We start from the raw sequence: 17181 nt of genomic DNA on the forward strand, positions 1-17181 counted from the left end.
ACATGACATGACAAGTATCATGAGCATTAATGTTACTTCAAAGTGTCATTAATGTTCATGACACATCCCATGTCATGTTTATGACATGCTCATGTCACTCTTATTTAGACGCCTTCAAAATAAAGTGTTACCATATCTTGCTTTAGTCACAAAGGCATGTTCAAAAAATTGCCTAAGTCACATTTTATTTTGATTTAGGCATAATTAATCTGCTTAAGTCACACACTTGACATAGGCCATTATCTTAAAGGGGTAAAATCACATGATCTGATCCACTGAGGATGTAGGTGATTTTACCATAGATGGCCGGCGTCATGAGGAGATGATTTAGGAAAAAAACTAAACAATTTTGACAAAAAATGACTCAGGCGATTATTTTAACAGTGTGATGATTTACGTTTTAGACTGTCATCCACCACCCTCTAGTGGCCCTAATAATAATGAATGACAGAGATGCAGAGTTTAAATGGTGGTCTTTGCGCTTGGACAGGAGGGGCTGAACAAACTGGACTTTCCCCCAGGAGAACAGGGTTCCTGTCCCATGTGAAAAGTATAAAGTAAAAAATGCAATTTAAACATCACTGAACATCCGTGCCTCACATTTTTACATTACTGATTCACTTCTGGCATTTACGTACATTTATTTACTGTTTATATTGTCTTTTATAATGCCTTACCAGGAAGTTTTTCACCCTAAACCTAGATCAGGAATTTTGTCACCTAAATTTAATGAAACTGCAGCCTCTTTTAAAACCACAACTGTACCTGTATGTATGACGTGTGTTAGAACGCTCTGCACAGCCAACCACAAAACGCTCATGTGGGTCGTTTTGGGTTGTATATTGACAAACAACCTGTAATGTCATTTAGGTTGGAGATTTTGTTGGTATGATGGTTTTTAATATTTTGTCTTGCCTTTTTGTTTCAGCAAGTCTATTTTGGTCGATCATGCATGCTTCATTAAGCCAAGAGAGATCACACTGAGCTTATACTGAGAGGGACTAAACATGCAGAATGCATTCGTCTGTAAAGTGTAAAGTGTCACACATAAGCAATAATGAATTCAGAAGCAGTACACACATATGACACACATTATTTAAAAAGGGAACCAAATAACTGATTGAAGTTTTTTTATTATTATTATTTGTGTTTTGTCCTCTAAAGACATACAAAACACCTGTAGTTACAGGCAAACTGCTGGAGACCACAATCATTAGTCCTTAGTCTGTGCTGGTAGTAGTAGGTTGTTTAACATCTCCATAGAAAAGAACTTAGACTAACACTGACTCAATTAAAAGATGGATTAAGTGTGTGCAGCTTTACAGGAACTCCCTCAAATCCCTGGCCAACTCCCTTTACTCTGTTATGTATGTTTTTGTTGTTGTTAGACAACTCTGTACACCAATCATTAAAGTACACCCTACAGTTGCAAATGCTTCATTCTGTCATCTTAATGGTTAATCATAGTGGCACGTTAAGAGTCATAGGATGGCACTAGTTCCTATACTCTCCCCTTCTCTGGATTGTGGATTAGTATTTGTTTCCCATCACCAGCATCTGCTTTGTCTAAGTGGTTGAAGGTTCAAGGCGTCAGGCGCTTGGGGTCACGTGGGAACATGGAGGTCTGACGCACGTTGTGGAGACCCAGGTACAGCATGCAGACTCTCTCCAGGCCTGGAGGGGATGATAGTTCAGTCACTCAACAAATATGTATTTTTGACATTAAAGTATACTCTGATCTCTGTTTTTGTCCAAACTGCAGCAGCAGGTTAAAATGTGAATAAAAATTGACTGTTTTAAATGAAGAACAATTGTACATATTTACAACAACAAAGCTTTCATATTTGAGCATTTTCAAATCCACCGGAGAGTAGTGGAATCTAGAGGGCTAAAACGGTCTTCTACAGGTGCATCTCAATAAATGACAATATCATAGAAAAGTTTATTTATGTCAGTAATTAAATATAAAAAGTGGAAATAATACATTATATATATTCATTACACATAGAATTAAACGTTGACCTAAAATTCAGTGTCTAAAAAAATGTTGAATATTATACAAGACCAATTTTAAAAAGCATGTTTAATATGGAAATGTTGGCCTCTAAAAAAAAAGTGTGTCCATCTATATGACTCAATACTTGGTTGGCGCTATTTGACTTGAACTACTGGAAATGGACTTTTCCATGATATTCTAATGTAGGGATGGGCAACTTAAATGCTGGAGGGGGCCACAATTTTCATCGACACTGCCAAAGGGCCACATATAGGACCGTACACTTAACCAGATATGATGAAACTGCAATTTTAAATATGTTTACAGTGCAGTAACTTAACATATTTCATGCTCAAATGCATAACAGTATAAATAGGAATACAAAAGGTTTGAAGCAAATAAAAAATAACCACTGACTGTGATTTTTTTTTTTTTTTTCAATGCAAGAACAGCAGACCAACATTAATTGGTGAAATAAAAGTAATTTTGTGCATTTTTACACTGAAGTTTTAAGATTTCAGGCTCAAATGCATGTAGTTGTACTGAGGGCCACTTCAAGTGAGGGTGCGGGCCGTCTGCGGCCCCTGGGCCTCCAGTTGTCATCCCTGTTCTAATGTATTGAGATGCACCTGTATGTGTTCCTCATAAGGCAGTTATTCCTTACCAATGCCTCCACCACCATGTGGGGGAGCTCCGTATCGGAAGGAGTCGATGTAAGCCTTGATCTTCTCCAGATCTGCAGTATCACAAAAAGAAAGAAGTTGCTAAAGAAACTTGTAATTAACTTTTTTTTTTTACCAACCATTGATACAACAAATGTCCTGCTAATGTAATTTAAATAAGTCACCAACAGAGGGCGACAGAGATAATAAAGAAATCCCTGATTGGCCCTTTATCAGAGCCACCTCTCCACTCTCTGCTCTTACCGATCTGGTGATGGATGGCCCTGTCGGTCAGCAGCTGAGCATCGTGGACTCTCTGAGCTCCGGACAGGATCTCCTCTCCCCTCATGAACATGTCATATGAGTTGGAGTATTTCTAGACAAAAAAAAAAAAAGGATTTCAATTGTGAGGTCAAGAATCTGTTAAATAAAGAGAGGTTAAAAGATGCTGACCGACAAAATGTAAATACTTTAGATCAACACAGAACAACAGTGGTACTTTAGAAACAACAGAAAACTTTTTCAAGAAGTCAAACGGGTGAATCTGTCGACCTGAACTGCTCGTGAAACCGGTATTAAAGCCCAGGTTTAGTTTTTTCACATACAGGTTCCACAAAGATGAGAAAAACATAAATTGGCAATGCAGTAGCTTTTCTGTTAAACTGCTCGCAGGTTTCTCATGATGCTCTAAAAAAATTCTATTAGTACTTCAATTCTTCATGACCACACTGCAGGGAGCTTTACTTATGCAACAAAATACACTGTGGTATTTTATCAGCCAGTTCATCCAGACGGCTGAAGAGTCTTGGGCTGCTCTGAGGCTGCTCTCTGGCCGCAGTGCAAGTGTAACCACAAGTCAAGCACAAACCACATTTGCAAAAATTAACATAAACATTTGCTTCTGCACATTTCTTACTTTGTGGCCAATATCTGTGAATACTTTATGTGTGTATGTATGAGTGAGTGACAGACTTACAGGGTTGTTTGGATCAGGCATCGTGTAGAAGGGTCTAACAGCCAGCGGGTACTTATCCAGCACATAGAAGTCAGTATCGTACTGAGGGGGAGAAAAATAGTCAACAGTTTAAAACTGACTGTCTGGATACATCAGATGAATGTGTAAGTATCAAGACAAGTATCTCTCCTATTCTGTTTATAATATGTCATTGCATAATGAGTAACATATTGCCACCATGTTCTGCATTAGTTACATGGTCCTCCACACTACAGGATTCATGTTTCGGATTGCTTTTGCAACCACTGCTGGATTATTTTTGTCATGCGCATTTTTTAGGATTTTCAACCACTCATTAAGTGGAAAGCTCTGGAAATATTACGACTTCATAATTAGATGACCTTGGATTGGACTCTAATCTGCTGAAGGCAGCTGATTAGAGTTGATTTTAATGCTGCAACCCATCAAATTATGTCTTTTTCATTTCTCTAATGAAACCACTTTCTTTTCTTTACCTGCTTACACAATTTTCTGCAGTCAGTGTCCAACTACCAGTCTGCAAAATTTTTTAGACTACACCATAGATTAAATGAAGAAAACACTTTCCAACATACCTTTTCCTTGACAAGGCGTCCCAGCAGCTTTTCATTGGGCGTACTACAGAGAAACCAAAGACATTAACTTTAAAAATCACTTTTCTCTCAGCTTCTCACATTGTTTACACATAACATGCCTGAAAGTGAATATTATATGATATCATCTTTATTGGCTGTGTGTAAAAGCTCAAATAAAACAGAACTGATCATGAGAAAAACTTTCATCTGTCGAGTTATTTGTGTGATGTTTCACTTCCTCTCTTTAAACTCGTGTCTGAATTTATTTCTGCTTTCATCAAAAGGAATCATCTGACAGGACGAGTGGGATGCGGGGCACAGGCCGTGTGATGTATTCTGACCTGAGGTCTTCCTCGTCACCCATCTCCACCCCGGCCTCACGCAGCATGGCCAAGGCCTCGGTGTACTCCAGCCTCAGAGTGGGCTCCAGGAATTTGAACGGCTCACTGGGGAACTGCTTGTTCACCGTCTGGATCTCTGTCTGGAAGCTGGTGAAGACAGACACGCACACAAACACAAAATATCAAAACCTACGAACCATGGTTCGCATTTTCTGCCCACACAGCCAGATGCCAGACAAAATTTGCCTTTGGTAGTTAACCTAACAAGGTCACAGCCCACGCTGGTCACTAGCTTTCCATGAACAGATAGGCCTCCAACAGTTTCATACAGCGAGATCTAAATGTTGTTCCTGTTGGCCACCATACATCGTTCCTATACAAATGCTGTTTAAATACTTCACCATCAGTAATCAAGTTATCTGCTTACACGGATCATTTGCACACCGTGGTGTAATTTTACTAAGTACATTTACACATGTACTGTACTCAAGTACAATTTTGAGGAATTTGTACTGTACTTAAGTATTTCCATTTATGTAGATTTATACTCCTTTTGAAGCAAATGTTGTACTTTTTACTCCACTACTAGATTGCCAGCTGGCAACCTGAGGCTGGTGCTGTGTGCACACTGAGATGTACCGACTTTAATGTATCTGTAAACAGTTTTATGCTATGGGTCATTGAAAAAATGTAACTAGAAGAAGCTATGTTTTATATGCCCTGCACTGCATTATAGTGAATTATAAGTTTCATTTGTACAGTAAATAGTAAAAAGAATTCAGTAAATAGCTGAGCCGTCTGTGTGTGTGTATATATATATATATATATATATATACACATTTTTTTTTTTTGATTGTTGCATTAAGTGCTGGAACATCAGCCAGACGCACATGCAAATATATTTATTACGTCAAAGAGGAACAGTCTGAACATTCGTGAGAATAAAGTGTGAAACTGCCACAAGAAAGAGGAACAGCGGTTGTTATTGAACCTCACTATGACTGACCTTTACTCGCTGACTGTAGCTGGTTTAGCATGAAACCTAATCTGACCTTTCTCAGGGACATGTTTCCCATTTACAATGAGTTTATTCAATATTCAGATTTTTTTATTTATTTATTACATGGGAAAGAAAGTTGTGTCCTTGTCAGTTCAATGTAAAAAAAAAAAGGTTTTCTTTTCCTAATAAATGTTATCGCACATGAGCCAAATCTCCCTAAAGTTGTCATCTTCCATTCATGCCAACTGAGGTAAAATCCAACACACAAATGCAAAATTTTTTGTTTTAAAATCCATCATTATGGCAGCTAAAATATGATTTCTTGACACTGTCATTCCCAAAAAATGCTGTTCTTATGCTGCCCTGATTATGGGATGGAAAAAACCAACAAGAAAACTACAGGCATGACAAAGTTTAAATGCCAAAAAAATACTGCTGCAGTATACATTGGTTCCATTCATTCTGCTCAAACAGCTCTCTGTACATTAGCACTGGTTCACACCACTAGGAGGCAATAAAGCCACACCAAGAGACTGTGGGGAGAGCTGACAGCTATTCAACAGCTAAAATAGTTTTCTAAGAAACACATTATTTTGACTTTTTTTGCTGTCCCCTGAATTTACACTCAGGAATTGATCCTGTCAAAAATTCACCTCTTGTGTTGAGAGGGAAAACAAACATGGGCCTCTACAGGATGTAATTTGCATCAATTTCTGGTGCAATCGTCACCTCAGCTCGGCTCACACAAAGTTTAAAACCAATACCATGAGAATTTGTCAAAAGTCAAAACAAAAATGTCAAACCATTAGTTGGAGCTTTCCCTGTATGAATCCTAATCTTACTTGTCTCTCAGGCCTTTGAAGATCTGCACCATGGTGTCAGTGATGGAGTCAATCACTTCGTGGTAATGGTAGCTGAAGGCCATCTCAATATCCAGACCCACAAACTCAGTCAAGTGACGGTGGGTGTTGGAGTCCTCCGCCCTGAAAACTGAACGGATGCAGATTTTAATATCAATGCCCCTATATAAAGTAAATACAAAAATAATGTGAACACATCATCTAGTGAAGTGGCCTTTAATTCAGTGTCATCTTATCCAGGGTGCACTGACTGAATATATATGTGCACCTCACCAGGTCATTCTGTGCAACAAGTAGTTAAGTAATCGATTGGTTGAAAAAAACAAGAATTGTTGATTAATCGTGACATTTTGTCATGATCAATTTGCAGAAAAATCTTGTTTCCTGCCTCTCAGATATAGGAATTTCCTGTTTTGTGCTTCAAAAAAACATATATTAAACTGAATATTTGGGGTTTTTGACAAAACAAGACATTTAAAAACATCACTTGGACTACTTTTAAAAAATATATATTTTCTGACATGTTAAAGACCAAAATTAAAGGATTTATCAATTAATCAAGAAAGTCATTGGCAGGCTCACTGATAAAAACAATAGTGACCACCCCTCATGGTCACAAGCTTGAATAACATTAAATAGAGACATCAAGGTAACAATCTTGCCACTAAACTCAGTCTTATCCAACACAATTTCATGAAATCAGAATGTGTTTTTGCTTAATTTTTCCTTATTTTTTTTACTATACAATGACACTCAAGACACTATTACTATGACACTATTACACCAAGGTAGTTACAGAAAGAATTTCATTTTTCTTCATTTATTGTATCCATTAAAGTGAAGCACTTTAACTGTGTGACAAGTGCAAGAAACTAAATCATCACTGATTGCAGGTCCTTGTATGATGATTTAATGAAATTATGAGTGCTGTATATAATTAGCCCGAGCTGTGCATTATGGTTGGCTGCTCTGTAAATGTTGGAGGACCTCACTAATGACAGGTCTTCAGATGGGCGGAGCAGTCTTTACACGTGCATGCAGGCAGTTAATTAAAAGTGCATCCCGCATATGGCTGACTGGAGAGGGAATATCAGATGTGCACATGCACACAATTTCACAATGACTGAGATTTATAAAACACACCTATGCATATGTATTGCTTTTTAAAATGTATCTGTGCATATTTCTGCTTTTGTATGCGCACAGAGCTTTAGTCTAGCACCTACACAGCTCTATGCCCCCTGCATACATTTACTGAAACAACTGCAAACACAACTGACATGACATCTGCTCATCTGTGCTTAACACCTGCCTCGTGTTTACATCTGTTTGTTTCCTGATGGACCTCTTTAGCTGATTTTAGACAGTGGCGCCACAGCTGTGGAGGCAACATTTACAAAAACAACAACAAATCAGAACTTCTGGCCACAGGAGAGTTGATCCCAATTCTCCTTACTCGCTGAATTGGTGCGACCGTAACTAAGGCAACAGTGGTGAGTACATTGTTGCCTTAGAAGCAGTGATGACCTTAAGCCCTTTGATTTCTCTGGAGGAGCTACAGAGAAGCAAACAAAGACCTCGGCCCAGTCTGTAGAATACTGAGCACCCTTCTTTCAAATGTTTTATGTATCTCAGTGGAGAAATGTGTTTCACCTTAAGATTAAAAAAGAAGGCTGTGTAAAGCATGTTTTGTATTTATGTGTTGTTTTGTTACGTGTATTCAATCAGATGGTGGCAGTGTTGCTTACCTAAAGAGCTGGGGGGTCTTTAAACTCAGTGCAACACCATAAAGTTTTTTACAAGTCCCATTGTGTCTCTAAGCCACTAAGTTCTACAGCAGCTCTGTCCACAGTGAAAGCAACAGAGGGAGGTCTGTTAAACTTTAACAATCTAAATGCATTTGCAGCCATTTTCAAACTGTCATCTCAGTTAATAGGGTGTACTCTTTTCACGGCACTCTTGCTGCTCATTTTGCCGCTTGCCAGTTGTGTGAGTGGACAGTCGGGAGGCATTCTTACCTGGACCCACACAGAAGACCTTGTCAAAGTCAGCACAGATGCACATCTGCTTGTAGAGCTGGGGGGACTGGGCCAGGTAGGCGCTGGTTTTAAAGTAAGACACAGTGAAGACATTTGCTCCACCTTCGCTGGCAGCTGGAAGTGGACAAAGACAACTTTTAGATATGAAATGAGGCTCTTGCGGCCCCCGCAGCACAGAACGGCCATTAACTGCAAGATAGAGTTTTGACAAACACACACTTTGTGAAGAGAGAAACCCCAGTTTCCTGCAAACTTAGATACATCCTGCCTAATGATGATATATATACAATGTCTGCTCAGTGGACGCTTCAGCTGGAACTCTAATTATCAAGCCAACCTATTTTTTTGAGATAAGAATATTACGATGACTGCCTCGGGTCAACGGAGACTATCACAGACTTTTTCACTTTAATTTCCATAACAGTTTTTTAGGGGTTAGGGTTATGTAACGACCAGGTGTTGCACGTTTTTCAAAACAAACAAATGTAGGACTATTACATAACATATCTGCGGTTCTCCATTTGACACGTCAGAGGGCTTTATCTGATACTTTCAAGTCGTCAATATTAGGGTGTGGGTTCACACAGCACAAACTGTTCACTGTATGTACTGTGGGTGTTGGCAGGCAGGAAGATGCGGTTTTTGCAAAAGGGCACATGCTAACTGAGAGGTGCCGCCAAAATAAATGAGCGCCAGTTTTGAATTCAGTAGTGTCGGGATGAGTCGATATCATTGGCTCTTGAAGAAAAGAGGAAGTGAGAGTGTGACAGGTTTCACCACAGTTCATTTCAAACCTCAGGGGCACGTGGCAGGCCTGAGGACCGGGATTTAGTGTAAAGACTTAGTACTTTGTTGTTAAACATGCAACGACTCATCTATTTCCACTAAAACTTAATTTAAATTGATCATTTTGCATGAAATGTAGCAGTATATACGCCCGACTGAGCTTTTTCTCAAGGCTTTAAAAAATGAATTAATTTCAGCTGGAGAATGGAAAGGTTTTTCGCAAGGTAAATTGTATATACGAAGAAAACCAAGTCATGTCTCACACTTGATGTTGAGGAAAAGATAGCAAGATGAGAGAGACGCTGTGCAAGGAAAAGCTCAAAATAACTATGTCTGAATGTCAGTGTGAAGACTTCTGTTTGAATCTTAAGGGTTTTTTCTCTCCCGGTCTTGCCTTCTTTCAGTGAAGTGGGATAAGGTCTTTTGGGAGGAAGCTTAAGGAAGGCCTCCCCTGTCAAATTAGAAAGGCATTGTGTGGAAATGTGAAGTCGAGGAGCTGATGTGAGAGTAGGGGAGCTGAGGTGAGAGTTGGTCGATGTATCAAAATTCCCAGTGGGCTGGATTAGAAGCCTGATAGGTCTAAAACAATAAAACGCTTATAGTGGTTTGCTTGAACATAGATGTACGTGACTCTGTTTGGGATCAGTGAGCTTCAACTGAAGTTCATGTTTTGATATGAATTGCTGAAAAAAAAAAAATGGACAGCTCACACAGGAAGTCAACCTTACAACTGCCACACTGTGACTCACATGACACTCGTGGGTGGTGATATGGAAACAAGCGCGGCTCTACTGAAACATCTAATCAAAAACAATTCAATGCGTGTTAGTCTTAGTTTTCCCATAGGGCAGGATCAACGTGACACAGAGTGTGTTTGTACCTGATATGATTTTAGGGGTCTGGATCTCCACAAAGCCCTTTTTGGTGAGGGTGTCTCTGAAGAGCTGGCACACTCCTGACTGCAGGCGAAAGATGGCCTGGCTGGTGGTTGTCTTTGGGAGGAAACAGACACATACAGACAGCGCCACACACGGAGAAGCATTACCACACTTTGCATGATTCATTTGATTTATTACACAATCAGAACAGATGTGTGAAAACAGGACCGCCGATATCTGTTCATGCAACTCCTCTCGACATGAAGGGTGAAACATTTGTTGGCGAGGGCGAGACGTGAATTCAAAGCCAGCGAGAGCCCTGGGTGCTGTAAACCTATCATTATAAATGTTAATGCTGAAACCACGGCGGGGAGGAAAACGGCTCAAACTAAACAGAGTGATTACTGTAAAAAACCCAAGCTCCAAATCCCCCCAAAACTACAACAGTTAGGAGATAGAGCGTGTCAAAAAACAAGAGAAAACTCCCTTTAATCGAATGACTCATCTCAAATGACCACAAGATTTCTACAATTGAGCTTCACTGGCTTTCAACTCCAGTTATTATACACCTTGATGAAGACAGACCAAGGTCCTTTCAATGCAGGAGGATGCACGGGTCTGTGTTAATTAAATGGTTTCATTTCTCACTTTTTTTCCCATTACTAGTAGCTGTCCAGTCTTGAATAGGCCTTGTCTGACTAGAAGTTTGTGGAATGGAAAGGTGATAATGTCCAAATACTGGCAAGCTCATTAATCTGCAGACAATGCTTCAGGGCTGTCTGGCAGTAACTTTTCCTTCTGTCCTAATCTGAATACTTTACAAAAAGAAGAAGTGGAGAAAGTCACAAAACTTTCCTGCTTCAAAACACTTTCACCCACACCTTTAAAAGCAGTGAACGAGTTTAACCTCGTATGACTCATTTGTGTCATGCGTTACATGCAGGGCAACCTGGAAAACCAATTTAAAACCAGCCTGTGAAGGACCATGCTCAGAGATTAGAGAGCACTTCCTGTTTACAGTTTGTCTGTAGAGGGAAGGTGTCAAAGTGGTGGGTAGTGGTAACAGTGCTGTCAAACTGGCACTTCGCTTGGTGGTGTCCCGACAGCGTGGGACTCATTAAATAAACCAGCACAGCCACACCTTGTAGTAGTAATAGTACATATTGTTGGAGTGAAACTTGTCTGTGGTGACGAACCACAGGTTTCAAATAGTTTAAGTTGCATGGGTTCAACCTTGGTCTTCTTTTTAGGAACATCAACATCTGACATCTCTTTAACCATCATAGACCCATGTAGCCCATGGCAATCTGGGTCGACATTTTTGTTTTTCAGTGGGTTTGGCGGGCTCCATTTAAAAATTTTGTGAAGATATTAGTAGCTTCTTGGGTAGGAGGCTAGGTAAGACTCCAAAATTGGACAACATTTTGACAAAGGAGAGCAAACATGGACGAGGGACCCTCTCATCTTAAGATATCCAATTGAACATGGGTTCTATGGGTACCAAAGAGTTTCCCCTTTACAGTCATGCACACTTTATATTATTCCTATGCAATTTGGGGCAAAAACTATGCACGTTTTCTCATGCAGAAGACAAACTATTTTATATGAATATATCTGAATAGCTGGGTCCCTAAACAGTCTTGGAATTACACAAATTGAGTATGACCGGAGAGCTGAGACTCAACAGTGTCCTTGTGTGATGATGTTAGTCCCCATAGTAGCATTTCAATGTAATGAGATATCTCCCAACCCGTAGCAAAATGTTCCTTATATGACAAGAATAAGTCAAGCACAACAAAACAAACTAAAAGCTTAAGCAATTAATCCATTAGCTGATCCAAAGAAAAGCTTTTAACTTTATCTATTAGTTTACTTTATGTCAAAACAACAAATAATTAATTGTTCAAGCTTCTCAAATGTTTGGAACTGGTGCTTTTGTTTCATGTGACAGTAAAGCTTAAAATGTTTGACTGTTGCTTCAAAAAGCAAGCAAACTAATATCACCTTGGGCTTTAAAGAATTGTGCTATTTTCACAATTCTCTTGCATTTTATACAGTAAATATAGACTACACCATAAACTGAGACAATAAATGGAAGATTAATCAATAATACAAATGATAATTAGTTGCATTGTTAGGCAGAATGAACATATGGTAGACTTCAGCTTGGACTGATGAGAGTATACAGTTACAGGCCTGACTCTGAGCTAATGGAATTGCCCAAAACAGTCTACCTGTGATTCCAGCTGGCTTATACAAACTCAATTCAATTTAACTTTTCCACTGTGTTTCAGTTCGAAGCGCCTTATGTTTAAGGACGGTCAGGTTGCAAGGGGAATTCCATTGGAACTAAATTATTATTGGGGGGAGGTTTATGGTTCCCTTTTGGAGTGTCTGTCTGCCAGTGTGGGAACCACTTTATAGCTTCACTGGGCTCTAAAGTGCAAAACTGATGACAGACCCGAGTCCATGAGCTCAAAGTGCACAGTGTTACAGAAACAGGTGTTGTTGTGAAGCTCTCTGTGCTGTGGTGTTAGTACCTTCCTGCCTGCTGCATCATACACGTGGGAGGCATAGATCAAAAACAATGAGACGCTTTGCGGCTTAGACGCGACTGCTGCTGGCATAGGTTTAGCACATTTCCCACACGACATATGATGGATATCATCTGCCCGCTAAAATCACAGACGATCGCTTTCTCGCTTTAGAGGTGAAAGTAGGAGTGGTTTGCTTTGCATTTCGAAACACCAGTTGCAGCTTAAAAGGCCGCCTGCTTCCCTTTAATGTTAACGTTTTAAGTTTCCTACATTACTCGACAAAATTGGATTAACCGTTGTAGCATTTGTATATTTATAAATGATTATTAAAACTGTTTTGATGGAAATGATGAAAAATTAGCTATGAAAACACAACTTTAACCAGGAGTGGCTTCAAATATCCAAACTAAGAGCTTTTTTTCATCTCACCAGACAACCACTCGAGCCTCAAATGTGAACATGTCACTTGCAAGATTAGATACATCGAGAAGGATACTCTGCCGGCTGTGTCACAAATTCAATGTTTTTTTCCTTGTTTTTCCTCCGCTCTGGTAGCAACTTACCCTGAGATCAATCACCCTGTTGTCCAGCTTGGTGTCCTGGTTGACTGTGGCTCTGCCTTCCTGAGGGCAAACACAAAAACATCATCACATCACCAAAACCCTTCAGACTATGAAATATTCAGCAGTGTAACGGTTGAGCCTTGTTTTGTTCTTTGCTTGTGTGGCCAGTGATGTGTGAACCAGCTTACAGGCCTCTCAAATTGCACAAGGAAGGCAAAAACAAAAAAAACATGCAATACACGTCATTCTTTGCATAAAAATCCTATTTCACATATCAGCTATAGGCAGTGTGCAGAACAAATAATCCACATGCTGTGGACAAGTGAAAAATAGTTGCTCCTTGCAGCAACTTTTACAGGGTTCAACTGCAATAGAATACATCTGCGATGTGGGACAACAGGGCAATAAAAAAGGAAAGAGTAAAAGACAAATGAAAGAATAAATGTTTCATCGCAGGAGGAACCACTGCTTCCAGGGTCATGGATGCCGGGCTTCCTCAGGACCCGTTGGGGTTTGAGCTAATAGCCTGTGTAGCCACATCCTGCTCCAAACAGCCCCACAGACAGGGACAAAAGGTTACACAGGCATACAGTTGGATAGACAGGGCTGTTAAGGCTCGTGTCTCCCGGGAAGGCAGGTGCTGCTACAAGTGTGTGACTGACATGTTGAATCCCCACAGAAAGCACCTGGGATGCTGCTGCAGCTGCACAGATCGGCTTCCTGGATAAATACAGACCCACTCTGCGGATATATTAATTTGTTGAGAAGAGATACATAATCTAATATGATAATTCAGAATTTGATACTTCAATTCTTTCACCCCATCCATTACAAATGATGTTGATTAAGCAGCTTCAGTCTGTTCATAACAAGGTTTGCATTAAACAGCTGGAACATTATGGTTAATCCCCACTGTTAATCCCTTCTCCTCCCTCAGAGCGTCAGACACTCTGAGTCAACAGAGAAGCCAGACTCTTAATCATGCCAGCACATTACACCTCACACCTTAATTTATTTTAATTTATTGCCACCTGTCACATGCTTACAGCTGCTTACTTGTGCAATAATAGTATGTCTTAGTATTTCTAAACTCTGTATATTGTCTTAACTCTGTATATTTTGCTATTTTCTTTTTGTCATTTCTGATTCTGAAACACTTGAAATAAGCAAATGAAGACTGTTAGATATTTAGCTACATTTCATGGAAAATACTAGCCTGGGCATACCCATACTGCCTTGTGCGCTCGATTTCATTTCGAACTGCGAAAGGGTCTGGCAACTACAGCCGATTCTTAGCCCTGTTTTAGGGATCCAATCACAGAACGGGGAGGGACGGCAAGACGATGACGTGTACTACTCGACAGATGGAAGCTTGTAGTTTTGTAGTTTTCTAACGGATCCAACATGGCTGCAGCAGACGCGAAGTTCTCTCTCAGTCTAGCTGTAGACGGCGTTTTAAATAGTTTAGAGCCAAAGTTGATTTTAAATGAAGAACAACGTTTGGCTTTAGACTCCTTTATCACCACCAAAAAGGATGTTTTAGCCTTCGCTCACTGCTGAAACGCCGGTGATCTCGCTACGAGCCGGGGGACAGCGGAGCCACCGAGAGACCCGCAGCAGCTCGTCTATTGATTGAATGACATGAGGGGGAATAAGGTGTAAAAATGAATAATCTTGCAGAAAGCGAGAACTGGAGAAGCAAAGCAGCAAGCAACACTCTCTCACAGACACACACAGACACACACCAACACTGCCGGTAAACTGTGAGCTGAAACTACAGAGCAGCCAGAGCCAGAACATGCTGCAGAAAAACGCTGCAGAAGCAGAATTGAGCATTTTAGTCTCAAAGTAGAGATGGGCTAGTCCGGTTATGTGAACATTATTAGTCTGGCGTTAGCCAGGCTATGAAAATGCATATTTTTCTGTCAAAAATATGTTTTCGTCACAACCAAAATGTTACTTAACACATGATGCATTTCAAAAAAAGAGCCTGATCACCCTTTGATGTTTCTCTGAACACAAGTTAGAATTATCTCAACATTTCAGCTTCCCGAAAGAAAGATGGACAGCTTGATAAAACGCCGTAAAAGCATCCAACCACCTGTTTAAGACGAGACACATCATTTCAACAGGTAACTTTGGAGGCTGCAACCAGTTCTCCTAACCTTCAAAGTGTTCATCTTGTCAATATGTTTGACAAGACACGAAGCCTACTGCAGTAGCTATTTGCACTGATACCTAGTTATTTAATGGTTATAAATGTTGATAATACATAATGAATTCAAAAGAAATAAGTGTTTCTTGAATTGAATCACCAACCAATCACACCTGTACCAAACCAACCTGCTGTTTAGAAAGTGATTCCCACTGGAAAACAGCAGCCTCAATGTTTAATGACCATTATTAAGCACATAAACTGTGTGTTGGAAATATAATGACTTCTTAAATGCATCACGATTCTCTCAAATGATTCAGCATCAACGCACAAATCTACCTAATTGGAATTCAGAAGGCACCATAAAACACTGGCTGCCGGCTCTTATAAACACAGCGTGATGAAATCACAGTTTGCATGGAGAGGGGCGAGTCAAACAAGGTGATGTTACTCACTGAATGTGATGTTAATCAGTGCGAGCCATTCTGCTCTCGATCTTGTTTAATTTAACCAGGTTTAATTACCCAATCCTTGAGTCTGCCAAAAACACAAAGCTCTATTTTCCTTACTGACCACGTCCTCTCTGTGAAGGACGAAGTTAGCTTATGCATGGCTATACTACAATTTTACTTTTAATATAAAGTATGTAGATACATCAATGCTTTACTGTTTGTAATAATTACCATTCAGACCAAACCCATCCACACATGCCATTATTCTTCAACTGTGGACTCTCACACAGTCACTTACTATTTCTCACACTGAAAAGTTCATGTCAGAATGTCTTTAATTAAAGCGGAGTCTGGAGCACGGTCCACAGATGTTTTTTTTCCTTTCTCAGAGCTGTCTTTATGGCACCGCATGCTGATTTTTTTCACCTGACAGTAAAAACTTTCACCTTGAGAATATACTAGACTTGCTTTTTTTATACAGAGTCTCTTAAATTGTTGGTGGTTGGCTTTTTCTCTCTTTTCAGTCAACCATAATACATAGTGGATCCTCTATTAATCACCTACCAAATGTCAGACATTTACTGTGAACTGCAGTGCATTGCTTCATTGAAAAGAGTGAATAAGATCAGCCTTGGGTGTCAGCCAATACTTCACATTAGGAGGCACGGTGGAGAAAATAGAACTGAGTGTCAGTAGTGAGAATTTTGGGTGCATTCCACTTTCCATGCTCTCTCATCCATCCCTGTGTTCATCCTCACCTCTTCTCCCTCTCCATCAGGCCTGACGGCATCCTCCAGCTGCAGGGGGAGACGAGCCTCTGCCTGGCTGATGACAAAAATCTGAGAGGGGGAAGAAATAAAGAGCATTAAAATTCAGAAGGTGATGAAGCCACCAACATTTCCATTAGATGTTCTGACAATGGAAAGTACCTGGGGTCTACAGAGAGACATAAGTCAAAATGAAAGACACAGACAGCCTCATCTGTTAAAACCTCATCTATATGTGACTGAGTATGTGTTAAAATGAGTGGGTTGGGTAGTGGGAACAAAAATAAAATCAGAATGTGAAAGTATCCACTGAGCTGTGCAAAACTTTACACAATTTTATCATAGATTGTTGCATTGGATTGCATTATATTGGAGTCTGTGCCTATACATTTGTCCCTCATCCCTAAAGTCTGATTCACTCCCTTCAAATGTTTAGTTTTCATTTTTAATTATAATTGGGCTTGTATGAGGTATTTATGCATAGTCTATCCATAGCTATAGCCAAAAAGGCCCACCTACGCTATATTTAGAGTATTTTCACTCCTTTCCCCTTCCGTCAGACAGACCTATCTGAAG

General features: G+C 39.9%; 1 protein-coding gene across 1 annotated transcript in view; it reads right to left on the minus strand.

Moving 5' to 3' along the window:
* Positions 1-1115: 1115 nt before the first annotated feature.
* dars1 (aspartyl-tRNA synthetase 1) overlaps positions 1116-17181 on the minus strand; it is a 35073-nt gene continuing 19007 nt past the window's right edge. The window contains exons 8-18 of the mRNA XM_059342906.1: positions 16597-16677; positions 13232-13291; positions 10134-10245; positions 8447-8581; positions 6411-6558; positions 4569-4715; positions 4228-4270; positions 3635-3715; positions 2923-3034; positions 2661-2732; positions 1116-1674 (exon numbers count right to left, since the gene is read on the minus strand). Of these exons, the coding sequence (XP_059198889.1) occupies positions 1583-1674; positions 2661-2732; positions 2923-3034; positions 3635-3715; positions 4228-4270; positions 4569-4715; positions 6411-6558; positions 8447-8581; positions 10134-10245; positions 13232-13291; positions 16597-16677 (1083 nt within the window). The 3' untranslated portion in view covers positions 1116-1582. The remainder of the gene's footprint in view (positions 1675-2660; positions 2733-2922; positions 3035-3634; positions 3716-4227; positions 4271-4568; positions 4716-6410; positions 6559-8446; positions 8582-10133; positions 10246-13231; positions 13292-16596; positions 16678-17181) is intronic.

This window comes from Centropristis striata, chromosome 10 (genome assembly GCF_030273125.1).
Source record: "Centropristis striata isolate RG_2023a ecotype Rhode Island chromosome 10, C.striata_1.0, whole genome shotgun sequence".
Lineage (NCBI taxonomy): Eukaryota > Metazoa > Chordata > Actinopteri > Perciformes > Serranidae > Centropristis > Centropristis striata.